The following is an 18859-nucleotide window of genomic DNA, read 5'->3' as shown; positions in this document are numbered from 1 at the left end:
AAGTATAGACTAGGTCAAACTAAAACTTTATATACATTTTTAATGTTGAAAGAGTCTCCTCTTAATTATTAAAATGCATAAAACCAAACAGTTTTATTGAGGAACAATCTTTGTCTCTTATCATGCTATAGGTGATAATTTTTTGTATGCAAGTGGGAACATTTGTGTAGGAGAAGGTTGATTAAAAGGAGCTTGAAAGCATCTGAGTGTAGTTAAGCACATATGATTAATACTTAGTAAACTTACATGTTTAACAAGCAGCTCTTCATTCCTTGTTGAAGGCTGGGGTCAGCCTAGAATTGGAATTGAAAGTTATTACTTATATTACATAAGCTCAAACGGAGCTATTTTGATAAAGGACGGTGTTTGCAGTACATGAGTTGTGTGCTTCTTGCTTTCCAAAGGCCAAAATGTTAACACAACTTGGCTAAAGTTAAAAGTTAGCTGTACATCACTTTTTTTGCTTCTTCTAACAACCCGGCCTTTGCTTGTATAACATCAGTTAATTCTACTTGCCTCTTAAAGTTCTTATTTGCTGTGTTCTCTGTTGTATTGATGTAATTGGCAAGACAGGATTCAGAGATGACTTCCTTGTGGCTTCTTAAAGCATGTCGTAATGAGGATCATCAGCTAAGATAAATCTTAAACAAGTGGGTCATATTTTCATCTTTAGAGTTTTTATAATCACACAGAAAATACACTTTATAATACATGATTAAGGTGTATTTGTGAACAATTATCTTTGGTATGTTTTATTTGATGCCTCTTTAGCCTGATGAGGCATCAGATGCTACATACATGGGTGGTTACTGCAGAAATATTGAATGGCTTTTCTAGTTCCTCCGTGTTCCAGATGTTGGAATCCAGGCCAGACTGTGGCTAGGCTCGCCTGGAGCTACTCAGTTGTATGTTTGCTTTGCCCCCCTTACCAGGTTCCTCTGTTGTCAGAGTTTTCACATTTCCCAAGTATCCAAGCTCTGTTTGCCCCATAGAATAGGCATTAATAGATGTCTGTCTGTTAAGGAGGGAGGGGAAAATGGAGGGAACAAAAAGAATATGTACGGTGAAGGAAAGAGAAAACATGGAATCTAGTTTAAGAGTAAGCAATAGGCATAACCTCTAAAGTACCAGATGGTATAAAACATGCAGTTAGGTTGGGTTTCAGTATCTGAAGGGTTAAAAATCCATCTCTTGCTTTTTTAAAGACATGTGAACTTGAATCAAATAGAGGTCCTATAACTTTCACGCTCTTGAGTAGTCTTACATTCAAAAGGAATAACCTAAAAATTAAAGCTTTGTCTCCTATGTAAAATCCTGGGTGTTTGAAGTTGAATCCTGTTGTCATTTTGTACATGTACGTTCCACTGATTTATATGGAGTTGCTGAGCGTTTCTGTTGGAGTACTTGGCCTGAATTCAACTCAATTGCCTCCCCATTGTTCACATGAAAATATTGATAGCTTTAATATTAAAAAATCCTTTGTTAAGATGCAAGGCTAACTTTTTTTCATGTAGTATACCTGTATCAGCCTAGGATTTCTTAGCACAGTATATTTTCTGCTGTGTAAAGGGCAGTGGCTTTAAAATGGATGAATGAGTTGGCATTTGAAATCAAGGGTGTGACCAGCTTGAAGCATCCATTAGAAGTGTAAGTGAAGCTTTGGGGGCTTCGTGGGTTTTGCCACTTGTATGACTTGCTACAGAGAGGCCCAAGCAATTACCAGAGTCTGTCTCCCAGAACGGTTCTGTGTGTGTTTGTCCTCACCAGACCTGCAACTTGAGTCATTACATGCTACTTTCTCAAGGTTGTCAACACATTTGAAAGGCTCATCTGGACACTCCTCAAATGTTTGTTCCCAGCTACAAACACTTGTGGCTTGCCTCGGAATCCTGTTGGATAAACCATAGACACTTGAGCTTCGGGTAACTACTTGAAACACGCATGACAAATGTGTTGATTACCTCTACCTAATTGTCACTCAGCTTAAAAAAAACCAACCCACAAATCAAAGAGAAACCACCAGAACTTGCAGAACTGAAAGGCTAAGGGTTAGTTTGTTTTATCCAGGCTGGAAGGCTGACACCTTTCAAAGCCTCTTGCAGAAAAGGCATTATTGTTGAACTGGAGAAGCAGAGAAGTAGCACTGCAGTGCAAGGGAAGGCATACCTTTCAGAGAAAAATCTCTACAGCCATCCCTTGGCCCAGTTTTGGATTATCTGTCCCTGTCTGATTTGGGAGGAAGGGCCAACCTTATAAAAATCAAAGCTGGATGGAATCCCAAGTGTCGCTCTCCTCTAAAGAGTGAAGCTGCTTTACGAACAAACAAGCCCTGGTATTACTGCAGAACTACAACATTGCAGGTCTGTGGCTAGATTTCACTAGGTGAAGTTCTTACATTTTCTACTTTAAAATACTTTTAAAATATTGCAAGGTTTCTTACTTTAAAACTTGAAGATCAAAAGTCATTTTTTGTACAAGAATTTTGAGCCCTTTCACAATTTCAGTGCTGCTGTAGACATTTGTGTGTGGGAGTCACTTAAAATTTCTTAGATATGTGAATATGCCTGCTGAAATCAGTAATACTTAAAATTGGACACATGCTGACATGTTTGCAGGTTTTGAGATCAAGACTTCAGCACAGAAGACATTTTCTGAGCAAAAATTTTATTCTGTAAGCATCATCTCATGTGCCTCCCCCCTCAAAAGTTGGCGTCTGAAAAAAACAGTTTTTGCCAGCAAATCTGTTGACAGGTTTATGAAGAAACTGAAACCTCTTTCTAGCATACTAGCACTGGGAATGTTCATGCACCTGTATCAGTAAACCCCTTTGTCCAGTGATGAACAGGCAATGCAGTCTCCTTGCAGAAATAAGTGTCTGGATGAATTTTAAACTCTCAATCCAGAGATCACTGTGAACATTACAGTCCCTGTGTGTATTTCAGAAAGGTAACCAAGTAAATTTTAACTTTGCACTTTGTCCCTGAAGTGAGCAGCTCATTGTCATTTTGAATTATGATGGTGGTATCACTGTGGGCATCCAATAAGGTCCTGGATGATGCACCGTAGTTAGCCTGAGCTTCTGGGCAAAAGCCTGGAAATAAAAATGGTACCAGATCAGCCAACCACTGAGGACTCTTAAGAATTGGGTAGAGCCATTGTTCCTGCAGAATGGAACTTTAATCGACACAATTAATAGAGGGCAATTAATAGAGTTGATTTACTGATGCCAGTTTGTTATTCTCCCTCTGCATGGGGAATGTTTATGCATAGAGAATTTTCTTTGAGAGTTTATGGTTTTCTGTATGTCATTGTGTTTTCCATATTGAGGAAAAAAAGAGATAAAAAAGTAACAGGTTGAAGTAGGCATGTGTGGAGTTTGGCTGCAAATGGCTACAGTTCCCTGAGAGGATATATGCATCTTCTGCAGTGTGCTGCATCAGCTTTGGCTGTCCTGGGAAAGTTTTCCCAGAAAGGGAACATTAGCTGGCAGCGCATGGGATGAAAGAATGCCCCTAAACAAGGCCAGATCTCTTCAGCTGAGCTGGCCTGATGTTGTGAAGGCTGCCCAAGCAAAGGCAGCCGGCTGGGAATGTTCTCCTGGAGTACTTAGGTTGCTAGCAGGACTCTAGTTGATTTTTTTGCCAAACTTTCTGGGGTGCGCAGGGTCTAAATTTCCAGAAAAGTGTAATTTGGGCATGCAATATAGAGTCAGGTAATACAACATGTAGGTCTGGAACCTTATCTGTTACTTGACAGTGGTGAAGTAAAGACAACATTGTTTATTTTGGAATAGATTTTGTTAAGTTGGAAAAAATGAGTTACCAGAAAGTTTAAAGGCTAGTTGTTTGGTATAAGTGCTCTTTCAGTACTTTTAAAATTGTGTTGAAGCAAGATATTTAGTTTGGGCTGTTACAGTGGTCATAATTGTGAACATGTTCTTGAAAGCAATCCATCCAGCTAGTTTTACTGAATTTTGTGGAAGAATAAACATTTTGCCTAAATAGCGATAGATAAAAGATTTACTACATCCATATGTACTTTATAATATGCTTAGTTTCCCATGCTAGTGTCTTGTGGGGCAGTCTTACTAGTTCAATGAAGATAAAAACATAAAATTGCAGAGATACTACTGAGTCTGCATAAAAGACTTCCTTTTTTATGTTGCTTTAAATAGTTTATTTTTCTGCAGAGCTTCATGCTGTCAGGCTTGTTAAAATAATCGCACAGTAGAGTCTCTTCTGCCACTTCTGTAGTATTTTCCATGATGGAATGCAAGAATAGCAAAACATTCAGTAATTCTGTATCATAGATGTTTTTTCATAATTGATATTTAAAACTAAGTACGGCTTGGTGATAATAGACTCAAAATTCCATCTATATATGAAAAATTTTGTTGTTTTTTTTTTTTTTTTTTGTATGTCCCTGATGCTGTTTGTCTTGCCAAAGCTGACCAACATCTCTGTGGGTGAAAAATGAATACTTAAAACCAGAAATAACCACCCCAACCCTACATTAGTTTTAAAGAGAGCACGTTTATACTTTGATTTCTTACGTTGTTCTCTTAATGTATTTAGAGCACATTCTAGAGGAGATGGTGTTTGCCCAAGGGTATACCTTTCATGCTATGATCTTTTGAGGGATCTTATGCTAAGGAGTATTTTAAGAAATTTGATATGGTTAAGGAAACAATTTTTTCCTTCAGTCCATGCTGAATCATTCTTCTAGCTGTGGACATGTCTTATCTTTGGATAAGATAACAATTTGTACTATATGGGGTTGTTAACTTTCTCATGGGACTTTATTAAGTGGTTATGTTAATCCTTTATTTTGGCCATTTTAGCTCACATAATTCTTTTCCTTCTGACTAATATTCTTTGTGCAATTTTGGTTTCTTAATGCTTTTCTATTTACATACATAAAGCTGTTGAACTGAATTACATCAGAATGTCAAAAAAGCAGTGTTACCTTAAGGTCTGAGGGAGTTTCTTTAATGGGATAGGAAAGTTTGGGCATCACTTCATCCATGTTGTGTTGTGAGCCTTAATTTCAGCCACTGTTTGCCTAGCGGTTTGAAGACTGGAGAAAACAGTCATGGAAGGTACAGGAATCAAAAAATGTGCTCATAAAAAATTATCAATGGCAATTTTTTGGTTTATATTAGAGTATTTTTAGCAGAGGTGGTCAAGATCAAGGCCACGCTGTGCTAAATAGGATGTTCAACCTGGGCAAGGTACAAACAGATGCTCTTCTTTTTGCTGACCACAAATGTGATTATCTTTAAGCATGGTAAGAGATCCTATTGATATAGTTATACTAAATACCTGAGTAGAAATAGCATGTAAGTATTGGGATATTACCCTAAGAGAAGAGGTAAAGTTTGAATGAAGATAATTACATCCGTTTTACAGATACAAAAATAATGTGTATAGGGTGAAGTGGTGTTCCATGGTCAGATATAAGAATTAGGAAATTAAACTTTTTTTTTGTTTGTTTCTTGGGTTATTGGTGACCAAAGAACTGTTCCTCTTTTTCAGCTTGAAATTTGACTTTGCATAAAACGTTCAGTAGTTGAGTAAATAACATGTTCTCCACTCCCTGTCTCCTTATGTAGCTTGTCACCTTAATGGAAGAATGAATATCCTATCTACTCATCTATAACTTTTTTTCTGCTCCAGTAATGAAGTATATAAAATAATCCCCGTTAATTTTCGGTCTGTTTAAAATGTCAGATAAATTAATGTAAAATCTTTTCAGGTTATATATTAGAATCAGAAATGTAATTATTTTTGTTCCTTAAAAAAAGTCAGCATCCTTCCTCTGCCAGCTTGGATGCTACTTTTTGACAAGTATTTTGAAATTATTTAATTTAAAAATCAATGGTTTTAACCCAGAACTGCCACCTCCTTGTGAAGTTTGGCAATCCTTCTTCAAGGATTGTAGATACAAATGTTGAAAGACTGACCATGTTTAAACAAGCTTGCTAGCTGTACCGTGCCTCTCCAGTAATCTTGTCTGTGTGATTCTGGCAGGTCACATTCTGAACCAGAGGGCCAGATTTTTTTTATTCTTTCTGGTGTTTAGGCCAACCTGTCACCAGAATTTCTGTCTCTAGGATAGGGTTATGATTGGCAGAAGTACATTTCTTCCATTAACAAGGAATCTAGCCTCAGTAAGAAACAGCTCACATGCCCTTCTCTGGGATTGCCTCTGTGGTGGATTCAGAGTCTGGATCCAGAGTTACAATCCCAAACTGAGCTGTCCCGAAAAAAAAACATACCTGTTCTCGTTTCATGTTCCGGGGTAGAAGTGGGGGGAACTGCTTGATTAGTCATATGAACAGTAACCCCTTCCCTGTAAATAAATTAAATTCTAATTTTCTCTTATTTTCTAGGAAAAAAAAAAAAATCCTTTTTCTTCTTCCTTCCCCTCCCCTCTTACTTTCTTTTCTCTTCTTTCTCCCCACAAAAAACAAAGGCCCAAAAAAACCCTAAAAATCTGAACACGCACCTAAAATAAACCTCAAAACAACAACAGCAGAATTCCTAAACCAACTTCTTTGCATCTGTCAGCAAGCTAAAATCTGAAGCTGAAAATGAAATTGAGATCCTTCTTCTCTGTAAGTTATTACAATACAAACAACAGAAGCTTGGTGGGTGCGAATGTGCCAGTTGCGATATCAGGTCTTTGGTAGACATGATAACATTTTCATTAATTAGAATTTAAATACAGCTTAAATTAAAAAAAATGAACAAGAGTATGCAAGGAGTGTCATCTGGTTCATTTTTAAAGGCCTATATTGGTTCCTCAGGACTTGAGGGGCCAGGGGAAGTGTTATCCAAACATGGCTTTGGTCATTAACTTAATTGGATGTAGCTCTGAATTTTCTTTATTATAAAAATAAATCAGCTTTCTTATTTGAGGAAAGCCACGCTTAAATAGTACATAGCATATATAGTCACTGTGTAGAGCCTGTGATCTAACTGAATTATGTAAAAAATAACTTAATTATGTTAACAGCTGGCAAAGCATTGGTATATGACTTAAGTTTAGCACTGAAATCAACTTATATAAAATGACTTGGTACTGTATATAAAATGACTATTTGCACTGAGATCTTGATGACTGTCTTGTTCCAAAAAACCAAAGGAGGAAGAAGAGGGAGTTGCAAAATGCAGATACAAGGTAGGCCCTTTTTTGTACTCAAGCAGCCATGTAGTGTGACAGAAACGGTCTTCAAAGATGATGCGCGCTATTTTTTTCAAGTGTGTCTGTTTTTCTTGGCTAATGAAGCATCTCATCCAGTGTTTATGTCTGTGTGTCATAGGTTTGTAACTACACTTGCAATTAATTTGTCAATTGTGTTTTCTAATTGAAGTAGAAAGAGTACTGTTTCTTGAAAAATCACTCTAAAACTTACCTTCTTCTCTTAAGTCACGTTACCTATGGAGACGCGTGATCCCACATGAAGTGATCTTTGATCACTGCCAATGACTTCTATATTTATCATTTAACTCAAGGGGAAACAGCATGCTCTGTATCCCAGTCCGTATGCACAGGCCTTTTGAGATGAGCACAGCGGTGATTTCGTTCAAGCACTGAAATCCATCGGTAAAGGCTAGAGTGCAGATTAGTGTCTAAATGTGATGTTTCTCTTTAGGTTTCTGATTCTATTTTTCTCTCTCTCTCTCTGTCTCCTAAACCTGATAAAGCAACAACCTGTTTGACCAAAATAAAGTAATAAGAAAACAGACAAATAAATCAGAATTGTAAAAATCAGAATCAGAAAAAGTGGTAATTTCGTAGATATTCATAACAAACCAGTGGTTATGTAGTATTTGACTCTGTAGACAGTGTTTTAAATGTCAGGATCCTCGATCATAAATTTTTATTTTGTGTTTTATGTAAGAATACATTATTGGTATTTACCTAATAAATAGGTCATATTTGGAGAAGAAAGTGTACTACTTGTACTGGAAGATTTCCTAAAATACACTAAACTCAGTGCAGATTTTATTCTCCTACTAGCAGTGTTGACAAAGGCTTAGGACGTGTTTTCATTTAATTCTTCATTTCTGCTAGTGCATTTTGACCATAAAAGCATATCGCCTCCTCAGATGAATGATTGTCCCGCAGACTACACAGTACTGTTGTCATTCAGAAAGTTGACGTAACACGAGGAATGAAACTTGAAGCACAGGATGGTTGTATGCAGGAAAACATAACAATTTGTGATGATACAGTTTATGAAAACAGTATTTTGAAGGAACAAAACTAGAACCTTTAATAGAGGGAACAGATGTCTGTGAGAGGCTGCCTGGTCCCTGGTCCTCAGCAAAGAGGTGTTCTCGGAGCTCTGCCGAATCCTTAGCGAACAAGGGTGCTGTGCAAGTGTTGAGCAGTTCTCTTTTGTTCTGCACTGATGCTAGTCTGGCTCACTGCAGTATAAGATTAAAAGTTTTTGTGGGGAAATACCTGGAAATAATTATAAGGAGGGGTACAAACCCACTAATTTCCACAGATGCTTCAACAGCTTCTCATTTTTTCTTGTAATTTATACCTTGTGATGCAGCTTTAGAGGTAGAATACTGCTTAATTTAAGGAAATTAATCTGAAGGAGGTGACTTTTTCTTTTGCTGTCTGATTCATACACATTGTGTAGGAAGGGTAGGGTAAGACAAATCATATTTTTCTGAGCAATTATATTAATTTTTCAGTTGGAATAAACCTTAGAAAGCAGATGTTTTGATGATTGCCTTCCCGGGTGAATGTTTTTCTTAGTACTAAATACAAAGGTTCATTTGTGCAATCAAGTTTTAAGCTTGGAGTTGTACTGTATCATAAGACTTGTTTGTGCCTGAGAATAATTTGCTATAATAAATCTTGCTGAAGTTGTGCATTTGAAGAAATAATCCGGGCTGTTTAAATCTTGTTTGCAATAAGAACCTGCACTGGTTCAGAGATTTCCTGGAGGACACACTTACCTTGATAAGCTTTTTCATGAGTACATCATATTCCTCATTTCTCTGGCAACCTCCTCTGTCAGCTGTATGTGAAAGGGAGCGTTGTCCCCCTGACACGCACATTGTTCTGCCTTCTTTGAAACCAAATGTGAAGAAGTAGTTCCGCTCTCCTACAAGCATATCGAGAAAGCGGGAGCAATCTCCGTTAGGATTTTCTGCAACCGTACGCAGCGCAGTAGGCCAAAGTATAATCTGGGCTCTGTTCTGCAGTCCAACCTGGCTCACAAGTCCCCTTTGACCTCCTCCCTCCCAGTTATACACACCTTCCTTCCTTCCTTTTTTTTTTTTTTTTTTTTTTCCTTTTCACACTGCAGTGGTTGAAGTGCCAGACCCTGCAAACTGATAAGATAAAAACCACATGGTGCATTGCCATAAGCCAGGGGTCCCTACTGGGTCCACTGACGCACGCAGTCCTCCCCTGATGTCAAACAGCTGATAAGTAGCACCTTGGCTCTAGTCCCAAACCTCTGTGCCAAGAGGGAAAAAAAGGCTCTTTGTCTGGAAAAGGCAGCTCTGTTGAGATATTTTTTTAACATCTTGCTGCTTTTCTTGAATTCAGGCCAGAGTTCTGTCTGCTTAAACTATTCAGTATTATTTCTGAATTGTTTGGCAAGAATAGATGTCCGCTCAAAAAGTGTGTTTAATTCATCATGCGTGATGTATATTTGACTGTACTTGCAGCATCAGACACACAATACAGTGTGTAGCGTTTGTAAAGGATTATAGCCAAGCCCAAGTTACGATGCTGTTTAAAGCTATATGAAGCATTCTTTTCAAGAACCTAATATCTTACTGTGGAGCAGAACAAAATAAAATCACAAATTTAAGTCTAAATTTGATAAAAAAATGAGTTAGCTGTCAAAATGATTCCATAGTAAACATAGAATAGTACTGCGCTCTAAAGTCTTTCACCTTTTTTATTTTTCTCTTTGTCTTTATAGTTCTTATTGTTTGACCACCTGTATTAAATTGTAGTTTCAGTACTTCAGATTTTGAAAGATGTGCTCGTGCTTTAAAAGTGCTATATTATCTCTTATTAATTTTTCTTAACAAAATAATTACTTGCTGAATGCTGCCAAATGTTGAAACCTTTAGAAGGTGGAGTCATTATCTTAAATGACTTCAAAGCTTTAAGTGTTGTAGTATTTTTGAGACAGGAAATGGAACGTGTTTCATAATCGCGTGCTTATTTTTGTATATTTGTATAAGCCTTTTGTTTGAAAACGATACATTCATCTATTTATAAATGTTTCAAAAATTGCATTAAGTAATTTGCAACTTTTATGTGTATGTTTTTGTTTTGGTTTTTTTTTTTGTTTTTTTACACTTCAGTGTACTTGTATATGTATTCGTAGGAATATACAGTGACAATTTTACTTTACACTGCTGTGAAGCCAAATCCAAATCAGATATGCTGAGATGACCTAATTAATCAGAGGTATTAAAGGGTTGGGTAGCCACTGCAGTGGCTGCTGTTGTTGAGGCTCCTCTAAGGCTGCTAGAGATAGCCTTGAAGTGTTGCTGCCGTGCAGGTAGTGAAGCAGTGACGGAATGACAGTAACACAGTTAGCATGGGCTAACGATTCAGATACTTATCCAATGCTTTTTGGTCTAAGGGAATACTTCAAACAGCTGTTGGGGCTCTACTTTTAGTGATACCTTAACCAAAGTCAACATGTTGTGAAGTGTGGGGTTGATGCTAACTTGAATGTGTCATTAGTGATGATAAAGTATATGTGGTATATGTGGCATCTTAGAGGTGTTATACAGAAGTTATTAAAATCTTTAGGCCACTTTGTGTATAAAGCCATATATCTTACTTGTCATCCATTTGTAGAACTTCTTCCATTTATCACAGACCAAAAATTGCCTGAGAAGTGCATGTGTGTCTGTCTGTGTATGTTTAAAATGCCAAGTGTGAAAAGTCCGCTACAAAACAGCTTTTCACAATTGGAGAATGATGCTAGCTCTTAGTGCTGCTCAAAGTACTGTTTTGGGTATCTCAGAATAAACGTCTCTTGGGGCTGGCACTCCTCTGGCTATGTGGGTAGTGCTTGCAAAATTCAGCTGAATTTCTGCTCAGGAGGAGCTTGCAGCATTAGTGCCTCAGTGGCTCTGAGTTGGGGTGGAAGCACAGCATTTAAGTCTAAAACACAAACATGCTTCATTTCTGTAACGACTGGATGCATAGGTGTGTTAGAAATGATGGGACTTCATATTATTGGTAGTTTATGCAGTCTCATTTTAAGATGAGAATATTGGATACAATATTATTTGTTGTGAATGACCATGTTACTTCTAAAGTACATAGGTGTTCTAAGAGATACCTAAATCATCCTGAAGTGAAATTGGGCATCAAGTGATCCATTATGGTGGTTTTTTTGGCTGTGTAAGAAGTCAGAATGGACTGGTTTAAATTATGTGCAACCCTTTGGCTTTTCAGGAAATTATTATTTAGAAGTAAATTATGCAGTGACTTTCATCAATATATAGTGGTTTTCTCCAATCTCACTGCCTCTCTCCTATATTATAGTGGGCATTATTTCATGATTGTATGGGAAGGTTTCTCTTAGCTCTCTTCCCCTTCTCAATCTGGTTGTTGTATACTTGTTTCTCAAGATAAAGTCTACAAAAAGTGTTTTGTGGATCCTCTTTATGGAAAAGAAAGGAGAGGCATTCCCTTATTCCTCTCCTGCATCTGGTTTCTAGAGATTGTATTCACGGTAGAATCCTATTAAAGAGAATATATTATGAAGCACAACTTAAAAGGCTAGTATTGAATTAACTATTGACAATGAAAATAATATAAAAAGAGAGCCAAATATTGTACACGTACCCGTATATTTTCACAATTGTCACATTTAAAGAGCCTTTCTCTTCTGCTTAAAATTTGCAAGAGGAAGTACAGGTAGACACTGTAATTAATAGAGGCCAAATCTCACCATCCAACTTCAGTGAGATGATGTTTCGCCCTTGGGATTCAAGAATGATTATCCCCAGATAATTTTGGAAAGAATTACAATTATTATTTTGAAGTCAAAAATATTTCAGGAGTCCTCAGTGGGAAGCTATCATACATAGTATTAATTTTCAATGTAATGTGACTCTAAATACTTTATACTCATGAAATGCTAATGTTTATAAAATACAAAATAACTTTAATCCTCATTTTATCAGTTAGCATCATTTTAATAATAGCATGAAAAGATAATTGTGTTTTAATGTGAGTAATTATATAATTGTGGTCTTTTAGCAATTTGGAGGCTGAAATGGATTTCATTATAGTCAGCAGCATGATCTCATTGTCTTTAAGGGAAGCACCAGGCTCCATACTCTTCTTTTGCTTTTGCTGTAATGATTTTTGTATTGCTTGTATTACTTAAAATTCATGAAATCATTTTCTTCTGAGTAAAAGCAACTTGAAAACAGATACTGAATCTCACTGATCAACTCCCTTTTAGAATAACTCAGTTATTTAAAAAGACAGGTTTTTGTGGGAAGGGTGGTTTAGTAATATATTTGTAACATTCTAGATGTTTTATAATCTTAATACAGGACATACAGCAGGATGGACATACAGCAGAAGGAGGATGAAAGTTATGTTATACAGGATAACTGGAAAAATGTACCATGCTTCAAAAAAAAAAAAATAAAAAATTGGCAATGGTGAGATGTAAAATGGGTTACAGCTCGTGTGAAAAAAACCCCTAAGATATTCCTTAGAAAAAGCCTAGTGATTAGAGCCAGAGGGAAGTTATAAACGAAGTGAGCGCTTAAGTCTGAACTAATGACGGTTAACTGAACTAATGAAGGTTAACCATGACTGAACATTTTATACGGCTGCATTAACAGTGCACAGTAGGAACAAAGCAGGCGAGGAACATTCCTGGAAGTTAGGTGCAGCCTAAACAGTAGGATTTGATGAAATTCTTCATCTCTGTGTTTGAGGCTCTCATTCTGTGGGGACTGCCCTCTCCCTCCCAGTCAGTATGGGGTTTCGGTTGCCTGCTGCTACTTCTTTCTCCCAGAGCAAGCACTGCGTGCCTGTGCCCCGGGGTGCTGTATCACTGTCCTGGGCAGCGAGAAGAGCTGCTTCCTGTGAGGCAATGTTTGCGGCATGGCAAGACTCCTTGGGAACGGGTCGTACATTTTTCCCCAATGCCCTTGTGTGCTTCCTCTGTGTCTCTGAGAGGCATTCCCAAATTCTCATCCCTCGGATGTTCAGAAGGGATACCAATAATAGCTGTCCATCATTACTGTGACTTGTATGTGGTAGTGGACTTTATGATGACAAACTGAACATTTCTTGCACCCTTTTTTGCTCTCTTCCTTCCTTCTCCTATACCATTTCAGGCTTTTCTGCTTCTTGGTTTGAGAGTTGCTTTGGTGACCTACAGAACTTTGTCTCAACTTTAATGCTGTTCTGTGCATTATCACAAGTAAAACGGGGAACTCTTACTGAAATTATTATAATGGGATTACTTTACAAAGTGAACAATGTTACTCAAAGAATAATTATTAGTCATTTGCTCTTGAACTTGACAGCACATGCAAACCTTTTCTTGGGCTACATATATTTCCTATCTCCCATGGAAAAGGGTGCAAAACATGAGGGTACATGTACAAAAATCAAAACAAGAAAGAAATTGTGAACAAGGTTTATCATTGAAAAATCTTCATAAACTGGAGTAGTGATCTGTAACGAACCAAACAAAGTATTACAAGTAATGCAAATTACAACATATACAAATGTAAAATCAGAAATAGGTAGGTGTAAGTACTGCAAAATGAGATGCAGGGATAGTAATGGACAGCAATATGAGTAAGTCAACAAAGTATGGCAAAAGTTTTATTAACAGAAACATTACAAGTGAAATGCGAAAAAATTCTTCCCCTCTGTTAATCACTGGTGACTCTGTAGCCAAAGTAACATGCATATGTTGCCAAGCTCTGGGGATACGAATGAGTTAGAATCCAAAGGAAAGCAACATAATGTGTAAGGGATTTAGAAACAATAAATTTTTATCCCTCTAGAAAAGAAGATGGATTGAAGAGGGCGATATAGAATACAGCAATCCATTTGAGAGAACTTGGTACATGAAGCAAGACAGTTGTTGTCCATAGGAGGTCATGGTATCATGAGAGAAAACATCAGGGAGATGCTGATTAAATCGTAAGAAATACATTGACAGTAAACCAGTATAAACTGGAATGCTTGCTACCATAGACTTTTAAGAACAGCTTTCAAATTAATCTGAGAAAGGATACACTTAAAAGTACTTATTTGGTCTTGATTCAGAGCAGAGAGAGAGAGAAAGACTTAGAGATTCTCCCATATTCTGTTTCTGTGCTTTTTCCTGTGTAATTGAGTCCTTATTTTGATCGCCTCTGTTGTGTAACTTGAATCTATAAAAATAAGGATGTAAATTTAGAAGCTTTATAACAGTGAACATGAAAATGTTGGCTTTATGTTTTCACTAATTTAAAAAAAAAAAAAAAAGAAGACAACAGACAATTAGTGAGTGACCTGCATTTTAGACCTTTATTCTCTCCCCTGAATCTTGGTAGCAAATTGGGAGATGCAAGATTTATAAGATTTGGTTTTTTTTTTTAGTAATCTCCTGTTTTATTCTTTCACAGAGAACAATAGTTTAAATGTCTTTCACAGCTTTTTTACTTCTTCCAAAACAGAATTTGGTATATGAACACTATGCTGCTGTTAAATTAATGTGATTAAGCAGTTTTGTTTCTTTTTACTTTCTGCTTTTCATAAAGTGTCTTCCAAAATCCATTGGAAGGCATTTATAATCTAGGAAAGGGCAAGAATTTGGGCGGTATTTATTTAAATGTTACTTCAAATAGGAACCTATTGTTTACAGAAGGGACAAAATATTCTTGACGTGTATGTAGACTAAAGACAACTGAAAGTTCAACATCTCTGTCCCCACTTGTAGAAAAATGCAAGATGAAGACAGAGAAGGAGCCAAGACAGAAAAAGCAAAATGAGGGATTAGCTGAATAGTTGAATTTCAAAAAATGAGAAAAATTAACTATGGAAAATCTGGAAACCAACATTTGTTTTTAACATTGTCACCCTGCAAGTGGCTGTAGGAAGTCTGTGCAGGAGGTGGAAGAGGAGTGTGGTGGAGGGGGAGGAGAGAGGTGATAAAATATTACTAACTAGCATGATGGCAGAATATAGCCACAGAGTTCAAACTTCTTGAAAAATGCCCGCATTTAATACGGTACATGGGGAATTGCAGAAGTGTGGGCAGGAAACAATTTAGGTGTGAATAAAGGTGTATCAAGCAGGCTGTAGTGCATATTTGGAGTGCATTATTGCTTCTATTCTGATACAAAATGATGGATGTAAATGTAAAAAATGAGCTTCAGAGAAAACAGGTATGTTTTTGCATATGATTTTGCTGGACACAGTAAGTAGGCTGCCGATGTTTATAATGCAGTTGTTCAAAACAGCGTTCAGCAATTCAGCAAGGTGGGTGATGTTTTCGGATGGTTAGTGCTCTATAGAGGGCTTAGGCCAAGCTGCAGCAGCTGAATGTGCAGTCTCCTGATGGCTGGGTTTTTTTTTTTTCAGTGGCTGGCAAAACATACTCTCTCTTCCTTTGAGTACTGAAGAAGGTACCTTAAAACAAAAAGAGTGGGTAATCGGAGGTTTCACTTCAAAAGAAGGTGTGAGGTTACAGTTGCATGCAGGCAAGCTCGAACTTCATGGACTGAAGGAATGCAATGTGTGGATTAGAGGGAAGCAGTGATGGGACAGTTGTTGCCTAGAGCCTCTAGCTGCTGTTTTGCACTGCCTGCATATCAAAAAGAAAAGTTTTGGACACCCTTGATTTAAATTAATTTAAACTGACAGTTTTCCTTGTATCACTTGAAAGCCATATTACAGCTCTTCATTATAACTTGGTATGAATTATCCAAGTACGTACAATTCTTTCTTACCACTAAGCACAAAAGAACTGAAGCAGGTTGGATGACTGTCATAGAAATAAATGTTTGTTACGCTTCTACAGGGCTATACCTCCTCTAAAAAACGTAGAAAAGCACGTGCCATCTTTATGTGAGGGTACAATCACTGCAAATTTGGCTTGTTGTCCTTTACTGTTTTCAAGTCCCAAATTAAATCCCTATTGTTGTCATACTATGAGATGTTTGCTGAAAGCACTGAGGTACTTTCTTGTAGGCGTGACATCTGTGGGAACAATTTGGTCTTTCCAGAAATAGTGAGATTTACCTTTAGGGAAAAGAGGTTTTGATTTTTATTCCTTTATCTCATCAAAGAGGATCTCTCATCGAGAGCATATAACCTTTTGCAGGTATAAAATTCAATATTATTTATAAGTGAATTCACAAATTTAAACACAAACAAGATTTGTTCTGTGTCTGTAATACAATATCGTTTTAGAAACATTCATAGAATCATTGTTGTATTTCAGACTGCATTGAAGTTTACTAATTATGTACCTACCTTTTGGGTTGAACTGGAAAGTGTGAAACTTGTTCCTGCTCTCAGAGTTTATAGGTGATCTTCACAATCACTAGGCTCTGAATATTTTAATTACGTAGTTTTTGGACAAGTAGCACTGAGACAGTGGACTGCTCATTTAGGACATGACAATGTTACAGATAACTCCCATTAAGTTACGTGAAAGTTAATGGGAAGGCTTTGCACTTCTGAAGATAAGATTACTTAGATGAGGGTCTTAAAATGGTAGGATTGTAAATATAAGGCTCCTCACACACCATTTAAAAAACTATATTCTTTTTACGTGTGAGATATGTATTTTCAGGCAGCTCTGTGTATTACTGAGAATTGTTGTCCGTATTGATAGTTTGACAAGTGTTGAACCCTCAGGGTAGATTACCGAGTTTATAATAATGTGGAAAGTAGAAGAAAATGACTGAAAGAAATGGTTGTCTTCTATGATTTTTTTTTTTTTTTTTTTGAAGGAAGTGAATTAACTAGGGTAGGGGAATTGTTGAATCCTGGACTCAGTCTCACTGGTATACTTGACAGCAAAGCAAAGTAAGAATAGAGAATGAAAATTCATCTCTGCCATGCCGAGTGCCATTACAGGTGCTTTTCACATGGAAGTGAGGGATTTAATTTTGTTCAGCCTTTTTCTACACTGTCCTGGTTTGAGTGACAAGTCATTAATGTATCTTTCAGTAATTTTACTTTTCAGTAAGGTCTCTTCTGATGCTGCATTTTTAGAAGACTCTAGTGTCTGAATTTGTGAAAATATTTACTTCATAGCCAGCTATGGTGTGTGGGTTTCAAGGTCTCAGTATTTTCAAGCTAGCCAGGTATGGGGACAAGGAGGAGTGAGACCTGGGCACTTGACCTAAGCTCACCAGCAGAATTACTTCATACCATGAACATCACATTCAGTATAAATCAGGAAGTTTGCTGAGGAGTTTTCTCTCTTCCTTGATGGCTTCGATCCTGGGAACTTCTTGCCCCTAAGGCCTTCCCTTCCTCCTGAGGCCATAGCGCTTGCAGTGTCTGACATTTGCTATCTACTGCTGGGACTGCACAGATTCCTACTGATAGAATTGGCTGAGTATAATCCTTGTATATTTTATATTGGTATCGGGATAAATATTGATTCTTTAGTATTATTATTAAATATTTAGACTTATTCTACTAAATGTGTTTATATTTCAGCCCTCGGGTTTCCTTGTTTTTTTTCTGATTCCCCTTCCCAGGTGGGGAGGGATCATCCGGTGATAGAATAATTGTCTAATCGACAATAAATTGTTGTGTGTTCTTCAAACCATAACATACACTGAAGACCAAAGTCAGCACCTACCATTTCTGGCTAGGGGCAGACTAAGCTGTAACTTTGTTATCCAGCTGGTCACTGTGTGCAAAAACATTTCTTTCTTCTGTTGTTAGTAACAGCATACTGTTAAATTAACGGAGATGAGTGCTTATGAGCAGCCAATACTTCAGCTGTTCTAACCATTTGTTTGGGAATATGGAAGACAGACAGTACTTCATATGATTAAAAGGACCTGACACAAATTGCATTTGAAAATGTTTATGCAGGGTATGTAGAACAAAGTCACTGCATACACAAGTATAGATACTGTTAGATGTTGTCTTAGGAGTTGTAAATAATATATAAGGTTTCTGTTAAGAGACACTGATGTTGAAATATTCCTTATTTGATATGAGTATATAGCTAGAACATTAAGAGTAAAATACTGTCCTGAGTTCATCTTTAAGTGTCAGGAATATTATAAACTTTTAAAGCTGTGTGAGTTTGTGTCATATAATGAAGTAGTAGTAATTTGGATTGCTCCAAACCTAGAGGAAAACAAAGTGCTGGAATCATTTAACCTCTCTGTTTCTTTTATATGGTCATAAAACTGATATTCTTGAATGTCTGTGGGCTTAATGAATTAGTGTTTCTAGTACGTCAAGGTCATATTTAAATGAAAAGAAACTACTTTTTAGGCAAACATAGAAAAGCTGTATTTCAGTTTTTTTCAAGAGAGGTCTATGCTTTATTTTAAACAACAAGGTAGTGACTGTAGGCCCTAAAAATTAAAGTTTAGCCAGTGTTTTTTACAGCTAGATAGAGTGAAATTATAGGAAATGCAGGAGGACAAAACTTTTAAGAACTACTTATTGCTTATGACAAGATACATGTTTAAAGAGGAGTGACATTAAAGAGCATACAAACCTCTGCAACACCGTTTTTTCAGTCTTTGGAGGCAATCTATTTTTTGCAAAGAAAAGCTGAGGATGTTTTGAAGGTGCTGCTTCTAATAAGCCAGCCATGAAACAGAGATGACACTTCTCTTAA

The 18859-nt window shown here is 37.0% G+C and overlaps 1 protein-coding gene across 3 annotated transcripts in view; it reads left to right on the top strand.

Moving 5' to 3' along the window:
* PDE10A (phosphodiesterase 10A) overlaps positions 1 to 18859 on the top strand; it is a 393315-nt gene that overhangs the window by 236222 nt on the left and 138234 nt on the right. The window contains exon 2 of one of the 3 annotated variants that reach the window (XM_009891447.1): positions 7150 to 7161. The exons of the other annotated variants lie outside the window; for them this stretch is intronic. Coding sequence (XP_009889749.1) covers positions 7150 to 7161 — 12 coding nt within the window. The remainder of the gene's footprint in view (positions 1 to 7149; positions 7162 to 18859) is intronic. 3 annotated transcript variants of the gene reach the window in all.

The sequence above is a fragment of the Charadrius vociferus genome, unplaced genomic scaffold, assembly GCF_000708025.1.
Source record: "Charadrius vociferus isolate BGI_N301 unplaced genomic scaffold, ASM70802v2 scaffold68, whole genome shotgun sequence".
In the NCBI taxonomy this organism is placed as follows: Eukaryota; Metazoa; Chordata; class Aves; order Charadriiformes; family Charadriidae; genus Charadrius; species Charadrius vociferus.
This window is presented reverse-complemented; position numbering and strand designations above follow the sequence as displayed.